We start from the raw sequence: 18665 nt of genomic DNA, 5'->3' as shown, positions 1-18665 counted from the left end.
AATGAAAGCAAACCTGTTATAGAGAGGGCACAACAAAACACAAAAATAATAGCAGATAAGTTAAAGTGACAGAAAAGGAAAATCCCTCAACAGCAAGGAGTTTCTTAAATCACAGGAACAAAACACAACCCCAAAGTAAAAATCACCATATACTTGCCAGGTTTCTTTTAAATTCAGAAACAAAATCTATGATAAGACTCCCATTTAAACATGAGTACTTTAACTGTTACACTCTGAAATTCTCCTGGAAATGTTAAGAAATCCCCTGTAATGAGCCCTTTTCCACAAGTTCTTTCAGTGGCATGAAGACTTAAGAAACTTTTCAAGTATGAGCTCCAAAATAAATTCTCAATTCTGAGAAATATGAAAATCACCTGTTTTGTCTCTCTGTATTCTGAAGCTCCCTGTGGTCCCTTTTCAGGTGTTTGGTCAAAGATGTAAAGTACTCTTTTAAAAGATTCTGGAAAGGTTGTTGTTTCTCTGGACTAATTATCTCACTAGGAGGGAAACTCAAATTAAACTTCTCCGCGGCACTCTTCACTTTCCGTGGTACAAGTCCAGCAATATCATCTCCACAATGTCGACAAAAACTAATCACCACAGAAACGTGAGTATGGGATTCCCGATCAGCATTAATAATATTTTTTAGCTGTTCATAGATTAAGGATAGACCTTCCTTGTCAGTGAAAATCCCAACTATTGTCAATTCTGCAATGAAACGCAAATCAGTTCTTAACTTGGTGATGTTAGGGGTTTTCTCTTCTTTCCTCGCTTCAAAATGTTTTTTCCAAACCTGAAGAAGTGACGGAGCAAAGTCGGCATAACGCTGGTGAAAGAGAGAGCACAAGTGCACAGCACAGTTCACATCAGATATTTTCAGCTTTGCTTCCACAATAGAAGCTACAGCTTCTGCAATGTATTTGCTTAAATTTAGGCCATTAAAATCATGGGACAAGGAGTCTCTCTGTTGTTCCGTAATAGTTTTTAATTTCTTGACAAAAGCAGTATTTTTCTTCAAGCTTGAGTCTAGTCGGCTAAAGAAATTTTCCTCTGGTCGGTTGTCTGGAGCATTTTGGTTTTTGCTACGAAGTTCCTTCCTTAACTGATGTCGTTCCCAAGCTTCTTGATGAAGCTGAAGGGATTCTTCTTTCTCTCTATATAAAAACAAACAAGTAAATAAAATAACTTGTATATTCTGAAGCATCTCTGACAAATTTCATAAGAGCAAAAGTAAAATCATATAAGTATCAGCATCCAAAAGGAACAAACCATGCAAAAGGCCCTTTTCCTACTTCTTTTTTAAAGATCTCTTTTTTAAGTTATCTCTGTACCCAATGTGGGGCTCGAACTCAAAACCCGAAATCAAGAGTTGCACGCTCTACTGACTGAGCCAGAGAGGTGCTCCTTTTCCTAATTTTAAAAACATTTTTATTAATGACTTAAGATAATAAGTACCCAGTACGCTGAAAATATCAAATGTGACAGAGTGGAGGATTCTGAATAACTAGAGTAAAAATCATTCTGCCAACAAGCAAATGAAATGGATAAGACACTTTTGTCAATTCTACCGCAATAAAGGTGAAAAAATAAATGGATTAAATACACGATGCATAGTATGAAAAATACAAAATACCTAGGAAGGATACCTAAAATACCTAAAACAGGTAAAAGCATTGGTAAGAGAGAAAAAAAAACTGTCCACAAAGACTATAAAGAATAAGGTTTGTAAAAAATGCATTAAAAATGTTTTAATATGTGGGGCACCCAGGTAGCCCATTCGGTTGGGTGTCCGACTTTGACTCAGGTCGTGATCTCGCAGTTAGTGGGTTTGAGCCCTGCATCGGGCTCTGTGCTGACAGCTCAGAGCCTGGAGCCTGCTTTAGATTCTGTGCCTCCTTCTCTCTGTTCCCCCTGCTCATGCTCTGTCTCTCTCAGTCTCTCAAAAATAAATAAATGTTTAAAAAAAATTAGAAAAACAATGTTTTAATATGTTAAGTACCATTTTTCCCTACTTCAGCATTAACCAAACCTTTAATAAAGTACCTTTCTTGGTTTGGGTCTTAAAATTCAAGTGTAATTAAGAAATTCTGGAAAGGAACCAGAAGAAAACTATACGATAAAACTCCTTTAATAAAAGGCTAACAAACAGTTTATCCTGAGAAAAAAAAAAAAAAAATTAAAAGATGGAACATGTTTAAATTGCACAAGTAATAAAATAACTTGGGCAGGGGTGGGAGGGTAGGGTATCTCTCCAACTGTGAGGCCTCTGAGATACTAAAATATGTAACTTTAAAATATAAATTTCTAAGAAATCAGATTTTCATCTTTCTGAAATAACCATCCCTGAGCAACCCTTCTATGATTTTTCCACTAAAAGCCACAACATTTTAACAGCAAATTGCATCCATCACTGCAAACACGGACATGTGAGTATCTCAATGAAGTCTCCCAGCCAAACACAAATACAAGATTAGCAGTGAGAATGCACTTTAAGAAAATATCTCTTGGGGTGCCTGGGTGGCTCAGTTGGTTAAGCATCCAACTCTTGATTTCAGCTCAGGTCATGAACTCCCAGTTTGTGAGATGGAGTTGTGCGTGGGGCTCTTGCACTGGCGGTGCGGAGCCTGCTTGAGATTCTCTCTCTCCGCCCCTCCCCTGTACACACTCTGGGTCTCTCAAAATAAATAAATAAACAAACAAACAAACAAACAACTATGTATATACATTAATTAAATCTATTTTCACCAGCAATAAAAACACTTTAAAATACATAAATGAGGGGTGCCTGGGTGGCTCTAGTCAGTTAAGCGTCCAAATCTTGGTTTCAGCTCATATCATGATCTCCCGGGTTCGTGAGTTTGAGCCCTGCATTGGGCTCTACACTGACAGTTCAGAACCTACTTGGGATTCTGTCTCTCTCCCTCTCTCTCCCTCTCTCTCTCTCTCTCTCTCTCTCTCTGTTCCTCCCCGGCACATTCTCTGTCAAAATAAACTTTTAAAACAGTTTAAAAAAAAATACATAAATCAAATATTTACCAGTGAAATAATAATGCTCTAAAATACCCTTTTTTTCCAGGGGAAAAAAGTGGGTAATTGTTGATGCTGGGTAGACAGAGTGATTGGGGGGTGTTGGGAGGACTGATTCATTATTCTATCCTATTTTTTGAATATGTGTGAATTTTTCCCAATAAAAAGTTGGGATTTTGGTGGTTGGTTTGTTTTGTTTTGTTTGCTCTTTCTATAGGAGGGTAGGGGGAGGAGCAAAAATAAGTGAAATTGAATATCCTTATGAATTTTTAAAATTAATTTGAACTTATTTTTAGCCCAATAAATCTAAAATAGTTCAATTTCAACATGTAATTAATATAAAATAGCAGTGAAATACATTGCACTGTTTTTCATGAGTCTTCAAAACCAGGGTTCTTTTTACACTCATACTTAACAGCAGTCTCATTTTGTACCTGCCTCATTCTGTGTGGTCCACAGCTCCTTGTTAATTTTTTTCTTTTTAAAGTAGAATATAAGAAACTCTCAAGAATCATGGCTCTGAATATTCCCAAACTGGCCACTACTATTGCCTTCCAGACCTAAGGCTCTACTACCTCATTAAAAAGACAGGTACAAGGGGCGCCTGGGTGGCTCAGTCGGTTAAGCATCTGACTTTGACTCAGGTCATGACCTCAGTTTGTGAGTTCCAGCCCCGCATCGGGCTCTGTGCTGACAGCTCAGGGCCTGGAGCCTGTTTTAGATTCTGTGTCTCACTCTCTCTCTGACCCTCCCCCACTCACATTGTCTCTATTTCTGTCTCGAGAGAGAGAGAAAGTAAACATTAAAAAAAAAATACAGGTACTAAAAAACTTTGATAGGAAAGTAGGTGGTTGAGCTGTTCTAGCGATCCATGAAAATGCATGTTTGCAAACAGCTTTTTAAACATTATATAAAATTTTTATACATATGAAGAGAAAAGTCCATGCTACTCAATAGCTGCCATTTTTGCTACATCTTGGTAGTTTTCCTGTGAGGACTACCTTGTTTTTTTGCCAGTTCATCATACTACTTGCATAGATTTACAAGGTCAAAAATAGATTTAGATGAAGATAAGAATGGGAGGTACTACGAAATCGTTTTTAAGGACCAAAGTTTTAAAGTTGACTAGGTTAAAAAAAACCCAGCAGCTCCACTGTTTATTAGGACTTTATGCAAGTTACTTAACCTTTTCAAGCTTCATTTTATTAATCTGTCAAGTGAGGATCATAAAATTTATTCATTATGACTACCTTTAGGATGTGTGCTGATATACTCTGTAGTGTCCTGCACATAGTAAGAATTCAGCAAACAGCCATTAAGAACTAAAGATTTTCAACTTCAAAGAGACCATGAGGGGCGCCTGGGTGGCTCAGTCAGTTAAGCATCCCAACTTCAGCTCAGGTCATGATCTCATGATTTTTGTGAGTTTGAGCCCCGTGCTGGGCTCTGTGCTGACAGCTCAGAGCCTGGAACCTGCTTCACATTCTGTCTCCATCTCTATCTGCCCCTCCCCTGCTCACGCTCTGTCACTCTCTCAAAAATAAATAAACGTTAAAAAAATAAAAATAAATAAAAACCCAGAGACCATGAAAAAAAAAGAGCCATCTTAAAAATCAAAACAATCCAGGAGCGCCTGGGTAGCTTAGTCAGTTAAGTGTCTGACTTCAGCTCAGGTCATGGTCTCGTGGCTCAGGAGTTCCAGCTCCACATCGGGCTCTCCGGGCTCTCTGCTGTCAGCATGGAGCCTGCTTTGGGATCCTCTGTCTCCCTCTCTCTTTGCCCCTCTCTTGCTCGCACTCTTTCTCTCTCCCTCTCTCTCTCAAAAATATTAAAAAGTTCAGATTACCCTCTCAAAAAATATGTACTAAAGATTCCTGTTATTTAATTGGAGGAATTAAAGCATCATAAGCATGCTTCTGGTCAGTGAAACTAACAGAACCAGTAACTTAAGATACTCCCAACTCTCAAGGAACTGCACCCCAGAAGTCGGATTTCAAATAATCATTGTTTTCCCAACACTTCATTCTTCCCATTCCTTCTTATCAATAAATAAAATAAATGTTCTTACTTCAACTGGGCAGCTTCTTCTTCTTGCTGACGTTTTACCTGCTCTTCTTGCTTCTTTTTCTCTTCCTCTTCATGTTTCTTTTTTTCTTCTTCCTCTTTTTTCTTTAATTCTTCCTCTGCCTTCACCTTTTCTTCTTCTTTTTTCTTTCGTTCCTTGTCTTCTTTTTTTCTCTTATCTTCTTCCAGTTTCTTCTTTTTATCTTCAGGGACCTTAATAACCTCCTTCTTGGCAGTAAGTTTGATCTCCTCTTTTGGTTTCTCCCTGCTGCTCACTGGCCGCCTTTCACTGCAGTCTTTTTCCTTGTTGTTTAGTAAAGTTTCTTTTTCTTCCATACTTGCTGGCTTTTTACGCTCAGCTGGCATTATGTTACCCAGAACAATCTGTAAGAGTAAAAGAATGTCAGTATTCTTTGTAGTATTGTAGATGCAGTGACTTTTTTAGTAACGTGACACTGTTTTTGAAACAGAACATATTAATGCATTGTTGTGAGATATTAAATAAATGCACGCAAAATGAATATTATTTCTGTGATAAAATAACTTCCTGGTCACATTCCACATTCTATCATTATTAGCTATGCCTTTGTCTAAGTACTTTTTTTTTTTCATTCTTTCTTAAGGAAAAATAACACAAACAAAAGTGGAGAACACAATATAATCAACCTCCCAAATTCAACCATTATCAGTTATGAAACATAGCATTTAATCATAAATACTTCAGCACGCATCTGAGAATATTTTGAATCAGGTTGTTTTTTTTGTTTTTTTTTTTAATTTTTTTTTTTTAACGTTTTTATTTATTTTTGAGACAGAGAGAGACAGAGCATGAATGGGGGAGGGTCAGAGAGAGGGAGACACAGAATTGAAACAGGCTCCGGGCTCTGAGCTGTCAGCACAGGGGCCCGATGCGAGGCTCGAACTCACAGACCGCGAGATCATGACCTGAGCCGAAGTCGGCGCTCAACCGACTGAGCCACCCAGGCGCCCCGTTTTTTTTTTTTTAAGTAGGCTTCAAGCCAACACAGAACCCAATGCAGGGCTTGAACTTACCACCCTGAAATCATGACCTCAGTTGAGATCAAGAGTTAAACGCTTGGGGCAACCTGGGTAGCTCAGTGTGGGTTAAGCATCTGACTTGAGCTCAGGTCATGATCTGCTGATTTGTGAGCTCGAGTCTCACACAGTAGGCTCTGTGCGGTCAGCACGGAGCCCGCTTCAGATCCTCTGTTCCCCTCTCTCTCTGCCCCTCCCCTCTTGTGCTCCCTCTCAAAAATAAACGTTGGGAAAAAAAAGAGAGACGCTTAACTGAGCTACCCAGGCGCCTCTGAATCAGTTTCAATCCCAACATTTCACTTTGGTGAAGAGATTCTGGTGACATTATTTCATACAATGTGCAACAGAAGTATTATAGCAGGAACATAAACAAGCTCCTGCCATCTATAAATGAACAGACAAGGGGCGCCTGGGTGGCTCAGTCAGTTGAGCGTCTGACTTTGGCTCAGGTCATGATCTCACGGTTTGAGTTCGAGCCCCGCGTTGGGCTCTGTACTGACAGCTTGGGGCCTGGAGCCTGCTTCAGAGTCTGTGTCTCCCTCTCTCTCTGCTCCTCCCCTGCTCACACTCTGTCTCTCTCTCTCAAAAATAAAGATTAAAAAAAAATTTATATAAATGAACAGACAAAATGACACAAATTCATGCCATCGTTTTCAACCTTATCAAACTTTCAAATACAGAAACCGCCAAATATCTCAAATTAGACTTTGAATCTTTTCATTAGCATCAGTCAAAATTAATCTATAAATAAACATAAGGATGATTATAGAATCTGTATATTCTGTCCTGTATCTGCCAATACAGTAACCATCAGCCCAGGGCTTCTCAGCCTCAGCATTACTGACATTTCGGGCAAGGCAATTCTTTGGGGCTTTTGTTTGCGGGGTGGGGGCTGACACTATTTTGTGCACTACATGAAGTTTAGCAGCATCCTGCCTTCTCTACTGAGGTACCAACAGTATCTTCCCAGTTTGACAACCAAAAATTACTCCACACACTGCCAAATGTCTCCTGGGAGCAAAATCACCACCAGTTAAAAACCACTGCACTAGCCACAAGTAGCTACTTACATGCAAATTAATTAAGAGTTTGAAATTCCATTTTTCAGTCACTACCCGTATTTCAAGTACTCACTTCCACATGGCTAGTGACTACCACATCAGTGCAGATACAGAATATTTTAATTATCACATTAAGTTCTACTGGATAACATAAGTCTACAGTAGATGCTCTATTAACTGGAAATAAACTGTAGAACAAAAAACTGTATTTCCCAGCAAAATTCAGCATTTTTCTTTTCAAAAAATAAATTTTCTCTGTGTACTAGTTTTCTAATATAATTTCTTTAATGGACAGCAATTCATGTTTTGAGTCCTAAATCATCTCAAATTGCACAGGAGAAAATCAAAATACTTTCTATTTAAGAAACACAGAATTAAATTATTTAAACTGCTTAGTTTATTAAAAGCTAAATATACACACAGTATTCTTAATTATTTTCAAATATAGATTTTAAGTGACAGCAATAAAAACTAGGTTAGCAAACAAAACATTTGCAATAATAAACATTTATTTCGTAAACACACACACACATTTATTTCAGCACTCCAATAAAATGTTATCATAGAAAGAAAACCTAGGCCAATAAAAACACTTTAAGTAATTTTTGGAGGCACATTCAATACTCTATATCTTTTCTCAGCTACCTCTTCCCCTTTTTCTTTTGACTCTGCTGTCTACGTTCTATGCATTTATTTTGACGGTAACACCCAAAGGCTTTAGTTAACCTCAATGGTTTGTAACTCAGAAGGAAAAAAAGCTGTCAATCCCGTTTAGGCAATCATTAAAACACGAAAGAGCATAATTACTTATCTGTGTGGCAAGGTAGCCTTAACATTTATGCTATCTGGGAAGTGCAGCTTACACAGCTTCAAATAACCCACCTTTAATGTGAAAATACCATGCCCTAAAGCAAGCAAACTTTTAAAAGAGAATACTCATAGCTACCACTCACTGGCACCACAGTAAACATCTTACATACATTATCTCATTTAATACTAAAATCTTTATGAGGTGGGTATTATTTTCCCTATTTTATAAATGAGTAAACTGAGACTTGACCAAGTAACTTGACCAAGGCCTCCACAGCTGGTGACAGAGCAGGAATTTGAACCCATACTCTCAACTAAAGTTATTAAGAACCGTGCGTACCAAACTGTGAGGCAGAAGACTTGATCATAGATACTGACTATGACAAATCATACAATAACGTATCTGAATAAAGAGTCCCTAATAGCAGTTTTTACATTACGTTTTTAACTTTTGGCAGATATTAGCGAAAACATACAGGGATGATAATTCCTAAGGTAGCAATACAATCTTATTTAGATTGTCATTATATGCAAAATAGAATACTGTTTATATATAGAGTATGGATTTTCTGAAATGAAGTATCAACAAGCGACATTTCAGTAATACAAGGAACTACACACAATAAAAAGAACGGCATCAAAATTTACAAGTAATGTCTCATTTATCAAGGTAAGACTACATATTAAGTTCTACAAAAACATTAAGAAATTCACTTAGAATCTGACAAATTCATAAAGGATCATTTGTTAGCTTAACAGAGTTTCCTAAACTTCTGTGACTCTACAGTACTCATTTATTCAGTAAATGTTTAAGTGCCTACTATAACAAACTGTAGTAGGCACTCATGAATTGGTCCTGCTCTACAGCATGATAAAACAGATTCTCAGTAAGACTCTTAAGTCTTGGTACTGTTAGATTCTTTGAATCCCCTCATCTTTGTATGACAAACACACCCAGAGTACACTTGGAACTAAATTTCAGTGAACAAAAAAATGTGATAAAAATGTACAGGCTCATGTAAAGACGGCAATGCAACAGGTGAAAATAACACAGGCTCTGAAATCAGACGCTTACTCTGCAACCTGCTAGCTATGGGAACTGGGCAACTTCTCTGAGTCTACCCATTGATAAAATGGAGGCACTGCTACCTCTCTCAGAGAATTCTTAAACTACTAACAGAGAGACAATTCTTAAACTACTAACAAAGCAGCTAGCATCCAGAAGGCGTTCAATAAATGTTTATTCTTTCACACCGAACACTGAAAAGTTCGCTGGAAGACGAGAGTTTTTAGGGTTAGGACTACTAGACTTTCTCCACTCCAATTCTCGATTTTTACACTGACATGACAGCAGAAGAGTGACCCATCCAATTACACTAGTTTAATGGCTGAGTCAAGCCTCACTGCCCAGTGCTCTTCTCCACTAATTGCCCTGACTCAAGATTTTAAAAGCCAAATTTACAAACAACGTAATTTAGATCAGTACGCACTTGTATTGTCAATTAAACTGTATTTAGTGAAATGCCAAAATTTAAACTATTTTGATAAATCCATGCTTTAATAAACAGCCAAATATTGTATCTGAAGTGCTTCAAAAAGTTTTTCAAGTAGAAACTAAAATTTTAAATAGACTGCATCTCAAAATAATCAAGATAAATACGAGTGATCTTTTAATTCGAATATGATTAGCTTACAAATTACGCAGTACAATCACAGCCAGTCCTTAAAAGGAAACCATGCTTTTAAAACCACCTTCCTAGCTCCCCGAGTAGAGTACTGGCTCTTGGGTTGTATATTTTAGTTGGTTTTCTAAAAATACTCTCGATGCCTAAAAGAAAGTAAAACTACCTTATTAGTTAGTAAAACAAGTATCAATGGAGTGTACTGGGGCGGGGGGGGGGGGGGGCAGAACGCAGAGAAAGGGATGTTTCCCTTTTAAAGATATCCCTTTAACAAAGTACCATATGGATCATGTATGAAATCACAATCAGACTGCTCTGAAAATATTTCAGAGTTAGACAATGCTGTTTTACCTTTTAATTCTTTATTATTCAAAATGTTCTATGGGCAGAATAGCACCGGGGCATTATCTCCCAGTCTCTGGCTTTTCAAAAACGTCCTTCCTATCAAGGACTCATTCAAAGTTTTTACAAATTTCACCAGAGTTCAAAACTGGTTTTCTCGAGGAGTTGTACATTTCTTACAAACACCTAAAACTACGATAAACGAGATGGGTGATGGTTTTACTTTGGTCGGCTGCATCACTACATACGGGTCCTCAAAGAGCAAGCGGGCAGGTGGTCCGGTTCACTGTGTACCCCCAAGATCCTAAGGTGGTTCTGCTTGGCCAACCTGACAACCAAATACCCCGTGATGATCTCCTTAGTTCAGAAGTACCAACGAGAGTAAGTACTAGGAGCCTTGGGACGAAGCCAAGGGAAGAACCCTCAGTCTATGTGACTAAACAGAAGTGGAGCAAATAACCCATGCCCACCATTCCCAAACACGCCGAATCCCCTTCCCCTCCACACACATGTCCCACAAACCCCTGCTCCGGCGGCACATTCCCATACCCAACACGCTTCCCCGCCACAACTCCCTTTCCCACGGGTAGCCACGGTCACCTTCGCGGACCATCCTCGCCCCAACCCCAACTTCTCACCCCACACTCCCTCACCACCCGAGACCGGGACTCTCCGACAGGTCTCCCCACTCCACATCCTCCCACACACGCACCCTCCCCACTTCCTCGCCCTCGCTTCCCTCCCGGCTCCCGAAGAGCTTTCCCCAACCTCCCCTCGCGCCACTCCACACCCCCAAACACCTTCACCCCGCCACAGCAGGCTCCCCGCCTTCAGCCCCGAGGCCCAGCCTGGGCATGTGGGGCAGACACCCCCTCGGCCGCCCCTCATGTCTGCCCCGGGCCGGGGGCGCCCGCGGTGATGGGAGCCTCCGGGAGAGGGGTCTGAGGAGGACGACGCTGGAGCTGCGGTCCGTGTACTGCTCGCCGCCCCCGGAGCGCTGGGGTGCGGAGTCGCCTCTTGGGTCCCTCGGGGAGTAGGAGTCCAGGCCGGTGCCCCCCAGTCCCGCTTCCTCCCGATCGTTGGAGCGGAGGGGAAGGAGGTTCCCCGGGACTCACCTCGAGCCTGTTGTCAACATTAGCCCCGGGTTTCCCAGCACCAACTCCAGCGCTCGGGCTCTCCCCTCCCCTCCCCCCACCTATCTCGCAGCCGAGGGCCCGCCTTCCCTCAGCTCCCCCTCCTCCCTCCGCCCGCCGGCCCTCCCGCCCGCCACTCACCAGCGCGGCCAGGCTGCGAGTGGGGGCGGGGCGGAGGGTGGGGGAAAGGAAAAAGCCGTCCACGCACTTGCCTGATCGCAAACTGTCCGGGTCTCCATTCCGCCGGCATAACGATGCCCTTGGCTTAACGCTGGGGTGGCGGATCGCAAGAAAACACTCATAGATGTGCGACGCACAAAGCGGCTAGTTCAAATGGTCTACTCGATGAGAGGAGCGAGTTTTTCAGACAGGCAACAAATAGGGCAGCCACAACCAGCCCTCAAGCCAGGTCCCCAGCGGAGGGGAGGAGTGTTACAAGGACCGAAGGCAGGAAGTGGATTGGTCGCCTAGAAAGGGAAAGCGCCTGAATTAGAGATGCGCAGGCGCAGGTACTGCGGGACGGAGGGGAGGAGGTGGGGGGGGGGGAGCTAGAATGGGGTAGGGCGGAGCTAACAGGAGGTAAGGAAGGGCGGTGGAACAGTAGGAGAATTACGGAGCGCCATTAAGGACAAGTTTGGCCACGTGATCCTCAGGGGAGTTTCCAGGAGCGAACGTAAGGAAGAGGTCTAAGAAGGGAAAGTTTGATTGGACTAATTCAAGGGGTGAGGTTGAAGACTTAGGAAGTTAGAAACTGGAGAAGCTAAAGAATATGGCTGGTGAGGAAGGTACAGGTTGGTTAGGAATGGGTCTAGGTTTGAGTGCCCTAGAAAGACTACGAAAGTCCCGTGGGGGAATTTCCAGAAGCAGTTTTTAGGTGTTCCACGTAAAAACAACCCAGAGTGAAGAAGAATCAAGGTTTTTCCTCAACAGGTCTTAGAAGGTACCCTGTTCTAGCAAACGAATTTTAAAAATTACAATGAAATGACCTCCATGAAGTCATTATTGTAGTCACAATTGGCTAGTCTTGTCATTTCTTCCGAATGTGAAACGAAGTCAGCTTCTTAAAATGGGTATTAGTTTATCGACACAACTTAATTGAATTTGTGTATCCGGCCTCCGATTTTTATTGAAACTGTGCTTGGATCTGCCAACATGATTTCACCGGGTGTTCGTACCGGTTGGCTTTGGCTGATCAGGAGCCAAAGGAACAAAGGTGCCAAACTGGTCTTGATTCTTGCTTGACATGTGGCGCCCCACCCGATATACAAGCCCACAAAATGAGCTGCTACCAATCTCAACTACTTGAGGAAGGTCTAGGTTCACTTATATTCAGCTTTTGCCCATTTGCTTCTATTTACTATTTTCCTATCCCGTTTAGCTTGCAAATTGCCTTCACAAGTTAAGTGTTAATGTTTCCTGTACTTAATTTTTTTTCCCCAAAACACTTCCAAGAGGTCAATCATTTAAAGGGTAGTGAAAGAGAAAGACAGTACTACAATTCTGTACCTCTGATAAACAGGAGAGAACTATCCCAAAACACCTTACTGGGGATGACCACCAGTGTTCTTTTCAAAAGTATTTCTCATTTTGTCTGGCTACCCTAAGAAAATCTACCTATGCTGTTAATAAATTCTGCTTATCCTAACTGAAGTCAACTTTTGCCTTTCATCGAGTATTAAAAGGAAACCAACTGAATACATGGGATCAAAAAAGAGGAGAGCATTAAAAAAAAATTTTTTTTTTCCAGATGCAGGGCTCGAACCCACAAACTGTGAGACCATGACCTGAGCTGAAGTCAGATGCTTATCGGACTGAGTCACCTAGGCGCCCCAAGAGGAGAGCATTTTTATGGAGATTTTGCTTATTTTAAATTTGTTTTAATTAATAATCATAATAATACTGTTGGTAAGTATTAGGATTCTCAGTTTACAGAAACTGAGTCACAGAAAGATTAATTTGATACCACAAAACTAGTAAGCATAGCATTATATGCAAATCTAACTGAAAACCCGAGATATTTTTGATGTATCCTACTGCCTTTATGCCTAGACTTTTTCATAAACTGAAAATGCTCCCCATTGTTTTCTTTCCAAAGAAAGGTGTCAAAAGCCACCGGAGCCTTCTAATGTGGGGTATCATTGCAATCTGTAACTGCAAGAAATACATTTCTCTGAAGAAGCCATCATTTTTGCATTCTGATAATTCAAACTTCACTTTTTCAGTAACTCCATTATATTTAGCTTTTAAGGGTTTAGATATATCATTATTTGAGAAAATTCTAAAAAATGCCTTTTCCTTTTTGCCTGTTGACAGAACTGTATGATATGAAAAAAGAAAAAACTGACATGTATATATATATTTATATGATACTATTTTCTAGTTAAGGGGCCCTTGGGTGGCTCACTTGGTTAAGTGTCCAACTTCGGCTCAGGTCCTGATTCCACAGTTCATGAGTTCAAGCCCCGCATCAGGCTCTCTGCTGTCAGCAGAGTCTGCTTCGGATCCTCTGTCTCCGTCTCACTCTGCCCTCCTCTACTCACTCTCTCTCTCAAAAATAAATAAACATTAAATGTTTTTAAATCCAGTTACAATGCTGCTTCTCAGAAGAAAGCAAACGCAAAAGAAAGGGATTACAATATCAGGGCAGGACAAATCCTAAATTTAAAAAAAAACACCTCATGTGAGATGAACTGCCTGGTGCTCTGCCAGAAATATGCGGTATCTTGAACAAATCCATCTGTCTTTTAGATGCTAATGTCCAGTTTGACTAAGCTAGTTGAAGCTACCTGTTTCTTTAAGCACCCACCTCTTCAAAGTATATGGTAGAAATTTGTCAAACAACTTTACCATTGTCTCTCTACTTAATAGTTTCTCGAATGTGTTGTGATATATTCATTCAATAAGAAATATTTAAGTGAGGGTACATTTAAGCAAATGTAAATATCACATATATGAAACATAATAGTACCAGTTACCAAATCATTGAGATATCTCATGGGACTGGAAGATTGAAAATCAGTTCACTAATACTGCCTTCTATTAATTTGACCAAAATGGAAATGAAGCAATGTGAGCTTACTCTTTTTTTTTCTTAGTTTTGATAAATATGTGAGTCAAAAAAGCAAAATAAATCACAAGATTTTATGAAGTGCTTAGAACAGTGCCTAACAAATTAGTGAAAGTCCTGTAAATGAGATTATAATCTAATGAAGGAGCTGGATAGTAAATAAGCAAAAAGTTAAAAGGTTGGAATATATGTGGCAAAGGAAATAAACAGGGTAATATAATGGAGAGTAACTGGAGAGAAAGAAGAGGCTGGCTATTGTAGAGTGGTCAGGAAAGGCTTCTGTAATGATACAAAATTTGAGCTAAAACCTGAAGAATTGAAAGGTTCCAGTTTTGCAACTTGATATATAGATATCCAATGGGCAGAGAGGAGGGTTGTGGCATAGACGTGACAATTAGAGCATCATCAACATTGCTTGTATTCAAGGTCATAAGAAAGAATGAGTTCACCAAAGAAAATGTAATGAGAGGAGAGGGTCCAGGATTAAGCTCTGAGAAACTTCCAAATATAGTGGTTAGGTCTCTAAAAACGAGGAGTAAAGAAAGGGAAAACCTGGAGAGTGCAGTGTCACAAAAGCCCCAAAAAAGAAGCATCAGGAAAGGAAAAGTGGTTAACTGTCTAAAATATTGTTAAGAGAACATAATATGGGGACAGAGAAGGGCTCATTGGATTGACACTATAGAGATCAATATTGACTTTGTGGGTGGCAGTTCAATGAAATAATGGGGACAGATTTGGAATGGTTCAGGACTAAGTTCGGGATGGGAAAAGTGAAGACAGGTATTTGAGAAACTATTGTGAAGAGCTGCAGAAAAATATAACAGGAGGAGATTATGGGAGGATTTTGTTTTGTGTTTTTTACATTTATATCTTTTTTTGTATTTTTTTATGAGAGATATAGAGGAAGTATATTAATGGGAATGATCCAATAGGGAGAGAAATATTAATGATACAGGAGACAGAAAGAAGGTAACAAAGGAGCAAAATCCTTGTGGTAAAAAGGAATGGAATCTAAAGTACAAGCAGGAGTGCCTTTGATAGCAGTGGCATTTCTACAAGATATTAAGAGAGAAGACAGAGAAGATGGATGTCTGGACAGGTAGGCTTGTAGACTTGGAAGGGGGATTATAAAGAACTTCCTCCTTGATCATTCCTGTTTTCTCAATGACATTGGAGGCAAGGTCATCAGCTAAGAGTGAGGTGAGGGAGAGACTGGGGGAGGTTTGAAATAAGAGGGGAAAGTAGGAAAGAGACACCTTGAAGAGTGTGAAAGCAATGGAGATGCATACTAAGGATTGTTGCTGACACACTACTCGATGTTTCTGATCATGAATTTAAAGTAAAACCATCCAGCCTACATATGCCAATTTCTCAAGAAGAGATGAACAGTTCGTTTTTTTTGTTGTTTTGGGTTTGTTTGTTTGTTTTCCATGAGAGGGATGACAAAGAAAAGAGTAAGGGGATTGTGTGTTTGCAAGAGAGTGATAATCATGAAGGATCATGGGTGCGGAGGGGAGTTAAAGGGAACAAGATGTGAGTGTGCATAGGGTTAACATATTGACAGGAGTAGAGGTTGCAAAGAAAATGGTGACCAAAAAACTGTTTAATAACAAAAACTCAACTGAGTATATTTGGAAGATCTAATTGGCTTTATTAAATGATTCATGAATTGGGCAGTATACCATCTAGGAAATAGGGGAAAAAAGCTCCATCAAGCTGTAGAAAAGAGACAGTTGGTTTTTTTGTATTTTTTTTAATGTTTATTTTCTTAAGAGAGAGAGAGAAAGACAGAGCGTGAGCAGGGGTGGGGCAGAGAGAGAGGGAGACACAGAATTTGAAGCAGGCTCCAGGCTCTGAGCTGTCAGCACAGAACCTGATGTGGGCCTCGAACCCATGAAGCGTGAGGTCATGACCTGAGCCAAAGTCAGATCCTTAACCAACTGAGTCACCTAGATGCCCCAAAAAGAGACCATTTTTTGCTTTGTTTTGGTTTGTTTTTTCTAAGTTTATTTATTTAGTTATATGTATATAATTTATTGTCAAATTGGCTTACATACCCAATGCTCATCCCAACAAGTGTCCTTCTCGATGCCCATCACCCATTTTCCCTCTCCCCAACCCCGTCATCTACCCTTAATTTGTTCTCATATTTAAGAGTCTCTTGTGGTTTGCCTCCCTCCCTCTCTGTATTTATAAAGAGACAGTTTTTAAAGGCAGAGAGTGGAATAAAGGAAATTATTAGCAAAGAATGCACTGTTTTAGGCAAGGTCACCCTCGTAAGGGGAGGAATATGAGTATATTCCTAGTGCTGACCAGAAAATTCCATGGTGACTGGTTAAAGGCTACACTCCTGTGAGGACTGCAACTGCATTAGGTAGTTAGTCTTGGTTTGCTGATATGAGGCCTTCACCTAAGTGACGCCATTTGGGCCCCGTGGTTTGCTTCTTAACAAAACCAAGAACATCAGTGAATTAAAGGGGATAGGAGAGGACATCAGAATGTGGTTCCGGAGAGCTGCGGTAGCTGGGAGTAGAGACGAACAAGTCCAGAAGACCTGAGGGCTTTTAAAGAGGATGGAAGAGAGCTAGTTTAAAAGCCACCACGGAAAGCAAGACACGTGCATCTCTGAAGTCAGACTGTGTGAATTCAAATTCTAGTTCCAAAATACACCAGCTATTTGAGCTTGGGCTAATATTTTAACCAGTTTTTTTTTTTTCTTTAGCCAGTTTAGATCACAGCTTTTAATTCTTAAAAATCTTGATGATAACAGTACTTTTTCATAGGGTTTTGTGAACAGTAAATGAGGTAATTCAAATAAAAGCACTTAGCTCACAGTATATGCTCTGTGTTAGCTAGTACCAAATCATTTCAGAAATATTAAACACAGTCATCTAAAGGATCTAATTGGCCTTGCAGTTCATATAAATAGTGTTTCAACACATCTTTCCTTGCCTTAATGCAACTATGACATCATTGCACCTGAAACCTTTTACACCAAGCATTGGAAATCTTGTGCTAAGAAGATGCACTTAAAATGAAAATTAAAAATAAAAGGGGGAAAATCAGATCGCCACAATGTACACTTTAAATATTTTACAATTTTATTTTTCAATTCTACCCCAATAAAGCTGGGAGGCCAGCAGGGGAAGAAAAGGAAGAGATTTCTCAGCTGTTGTAACCAATAAAGGCAGAGGTTTGTAAATATCATCTTTTTTTTAATATGTACTTTTAATTTTTTTAATGTTTGTTTTTGAGAGAGAGAACGCGCGCGCGCGCGCGCGCGCGCGCGCACGAGTGGGGGATGGGCAGAGAGGGAGACACAGAATCCAAAACACGCTCCAGGCTCTGAGCTGTCAGCACAGAGCCCCACACAAGGCTCGAACTCACAAGCTGTGAAATCATGACCTGAGCTGAAGTCAGATGCTTAACCAACTGAGCCCCCCGGGGGTCCCTGTAAATATTGTTTCTAATTCTGGTTTTACTTCAGTGTGTCCAGCAGAATAACCGATCTCAATATTTGGGGGGAGGGAACTAATGAGTAAGTGGTAAGAAAGCTAATCCCAGGTCATCTAATTGTCTTAATTTAATTCCTGAACTGTATTTCTGAGTCTTTGCCGTGGGACAGCTGTGATGAAATATTCCACATATACTTCAAACCTAAAATGTTCAAAATTGGACTTCATGTTGGTCTGCAACTCCACTACTTCTTTTTTAATTTTTATTCTTTCAGTTAATGGTGCTAAAGGGCATCAGAATATGCCACGCCAAAATATGGCACTCCAGCATGACCGTTATTTTCAGCTGAAGACAATTGAGAATCAACAGCTTCAGGAAGAATTCTCTAGAACTCCCCTTATCTGCATAAAAGCAGTGCATGAATTTCCCTTTGTGAAGGTTTCTGCCCCCACCCCCAACTCCTGTATCAGGAAGAAGAGAGGGACTCTTATCACTGGTGATAGTCAACACCCAGAAGCGTTTGCATAAACAGATCAACCACAACAACCCTTATCTTCTATCAGTTTCCCCATATATTTCCAAGTCACTTCCCCACACCGTGTCATCCCTTGAAGCCCAAGCCCCTTCCCCTTTGTTACAATGATGCACAAACCTTGAGTCTAACTGCTTCTTTGTGTTTTACTTCTTTTTGGTGAATTCCTGTGCATGTAAATATTAATAAAAATAGTGTGTCTTTTCTCCTGTTAATCTTTTGTTAGCTTAATTCACAATTCCAAATGAAGAACATAGAGGAAAAGATTTTCTCTGGTAGTTAGGTAGTCCTTATTCCTCACCCCTTGTGCAAATACAATCCGCATGTCTCAGAAAGATAGGGGTGCCTGGGTGGCTCAGTCAGTTGGGCGTCCAACTTCGGCCCAGGTCATGATCTCATGGTTTGTGGGTTCGAGCCCCGCATCAGGCTCTGTGC

At 40.4% G+C, this 18665-nt stretch overlaps 1 protein-coding gene and 1 long non-coding RNA gene across 4 annotated transcripts in view; one reads left to right on the top strand and one right to left on the bottom strand.

Moving 5' to 3' along the window:
• The window catches only part of UPF2 (UPF2 regulator of nonsense mediated mRNA decay), a 110904-nt gene extending 99620 nt beyond the window's left edge, over positions 1-11284 (bottom strand). Inside the window, exons 1-3 of one of the 2 annotated variants that reach the window (XM_058681917.1) lie at positions 11158-11284; positions 5096-5475; positions 375-1154 (exon numbers count right to left, since the gene is read on the bottom strand). In XM_058681917.1, coding sequence (XP_058537900.1) covers positions 375-1154; positions 5096-5457 — 1142 coding nt within the window. In that variant the 5' untranslated portion in view covers positions 5458-5475; positions 11158-11284. Of the gene's footprint in view, positions 1-374; positions 1155-5095; positions 5476-10842; positions 10864-11157 lie in introns of those variants that run through there. The other variant, XM_058681918.1, reaches the window with a different exon arrangement.
• A 459-nt stretch (positions 11285-11743) lies between these two features.
• On the top strand, positions 11744-18445 carry LOC131483594 (uncharacterized). Of its 2 annotated transcripts, none has more exons than XR_009247789.1 (3): positions 11744-11848; positions 12923-13080; positions 17973-18445. It is a non-coding gene; the product is annotated as an uncharacterized LOC131483594 (long non-coding RNA). The 2 variants fall into 2 exon arrangements; XR_009247790.1 differs by lacking the exon at positions 11744-11848 and adding an exon at positions 11867-12115.
• Positions 18446-18665: the final 220 nt, after the last annotated feature.

This window comes from Neofelis nebulosa, chromosome 8 (assembly GCF_028018385.1).
Source record: "Neofelis nebulosa isolate mNeoNeb1 chromosome 8, mNeoNeb1.pri, whole genome shotgun sequence".
Classification (NCBI taxonomy): domain Eukaryota; kingdom Metazoa; phylum Chordata; class Mammalia; order Carnivora; family Felidae; genus Neofelis; species Neofelis nebulosa.
Note: the sequence above shows the minus strand (reverse complement) of the source record. Positions and strands in the feature narration are given on the sequence as shown.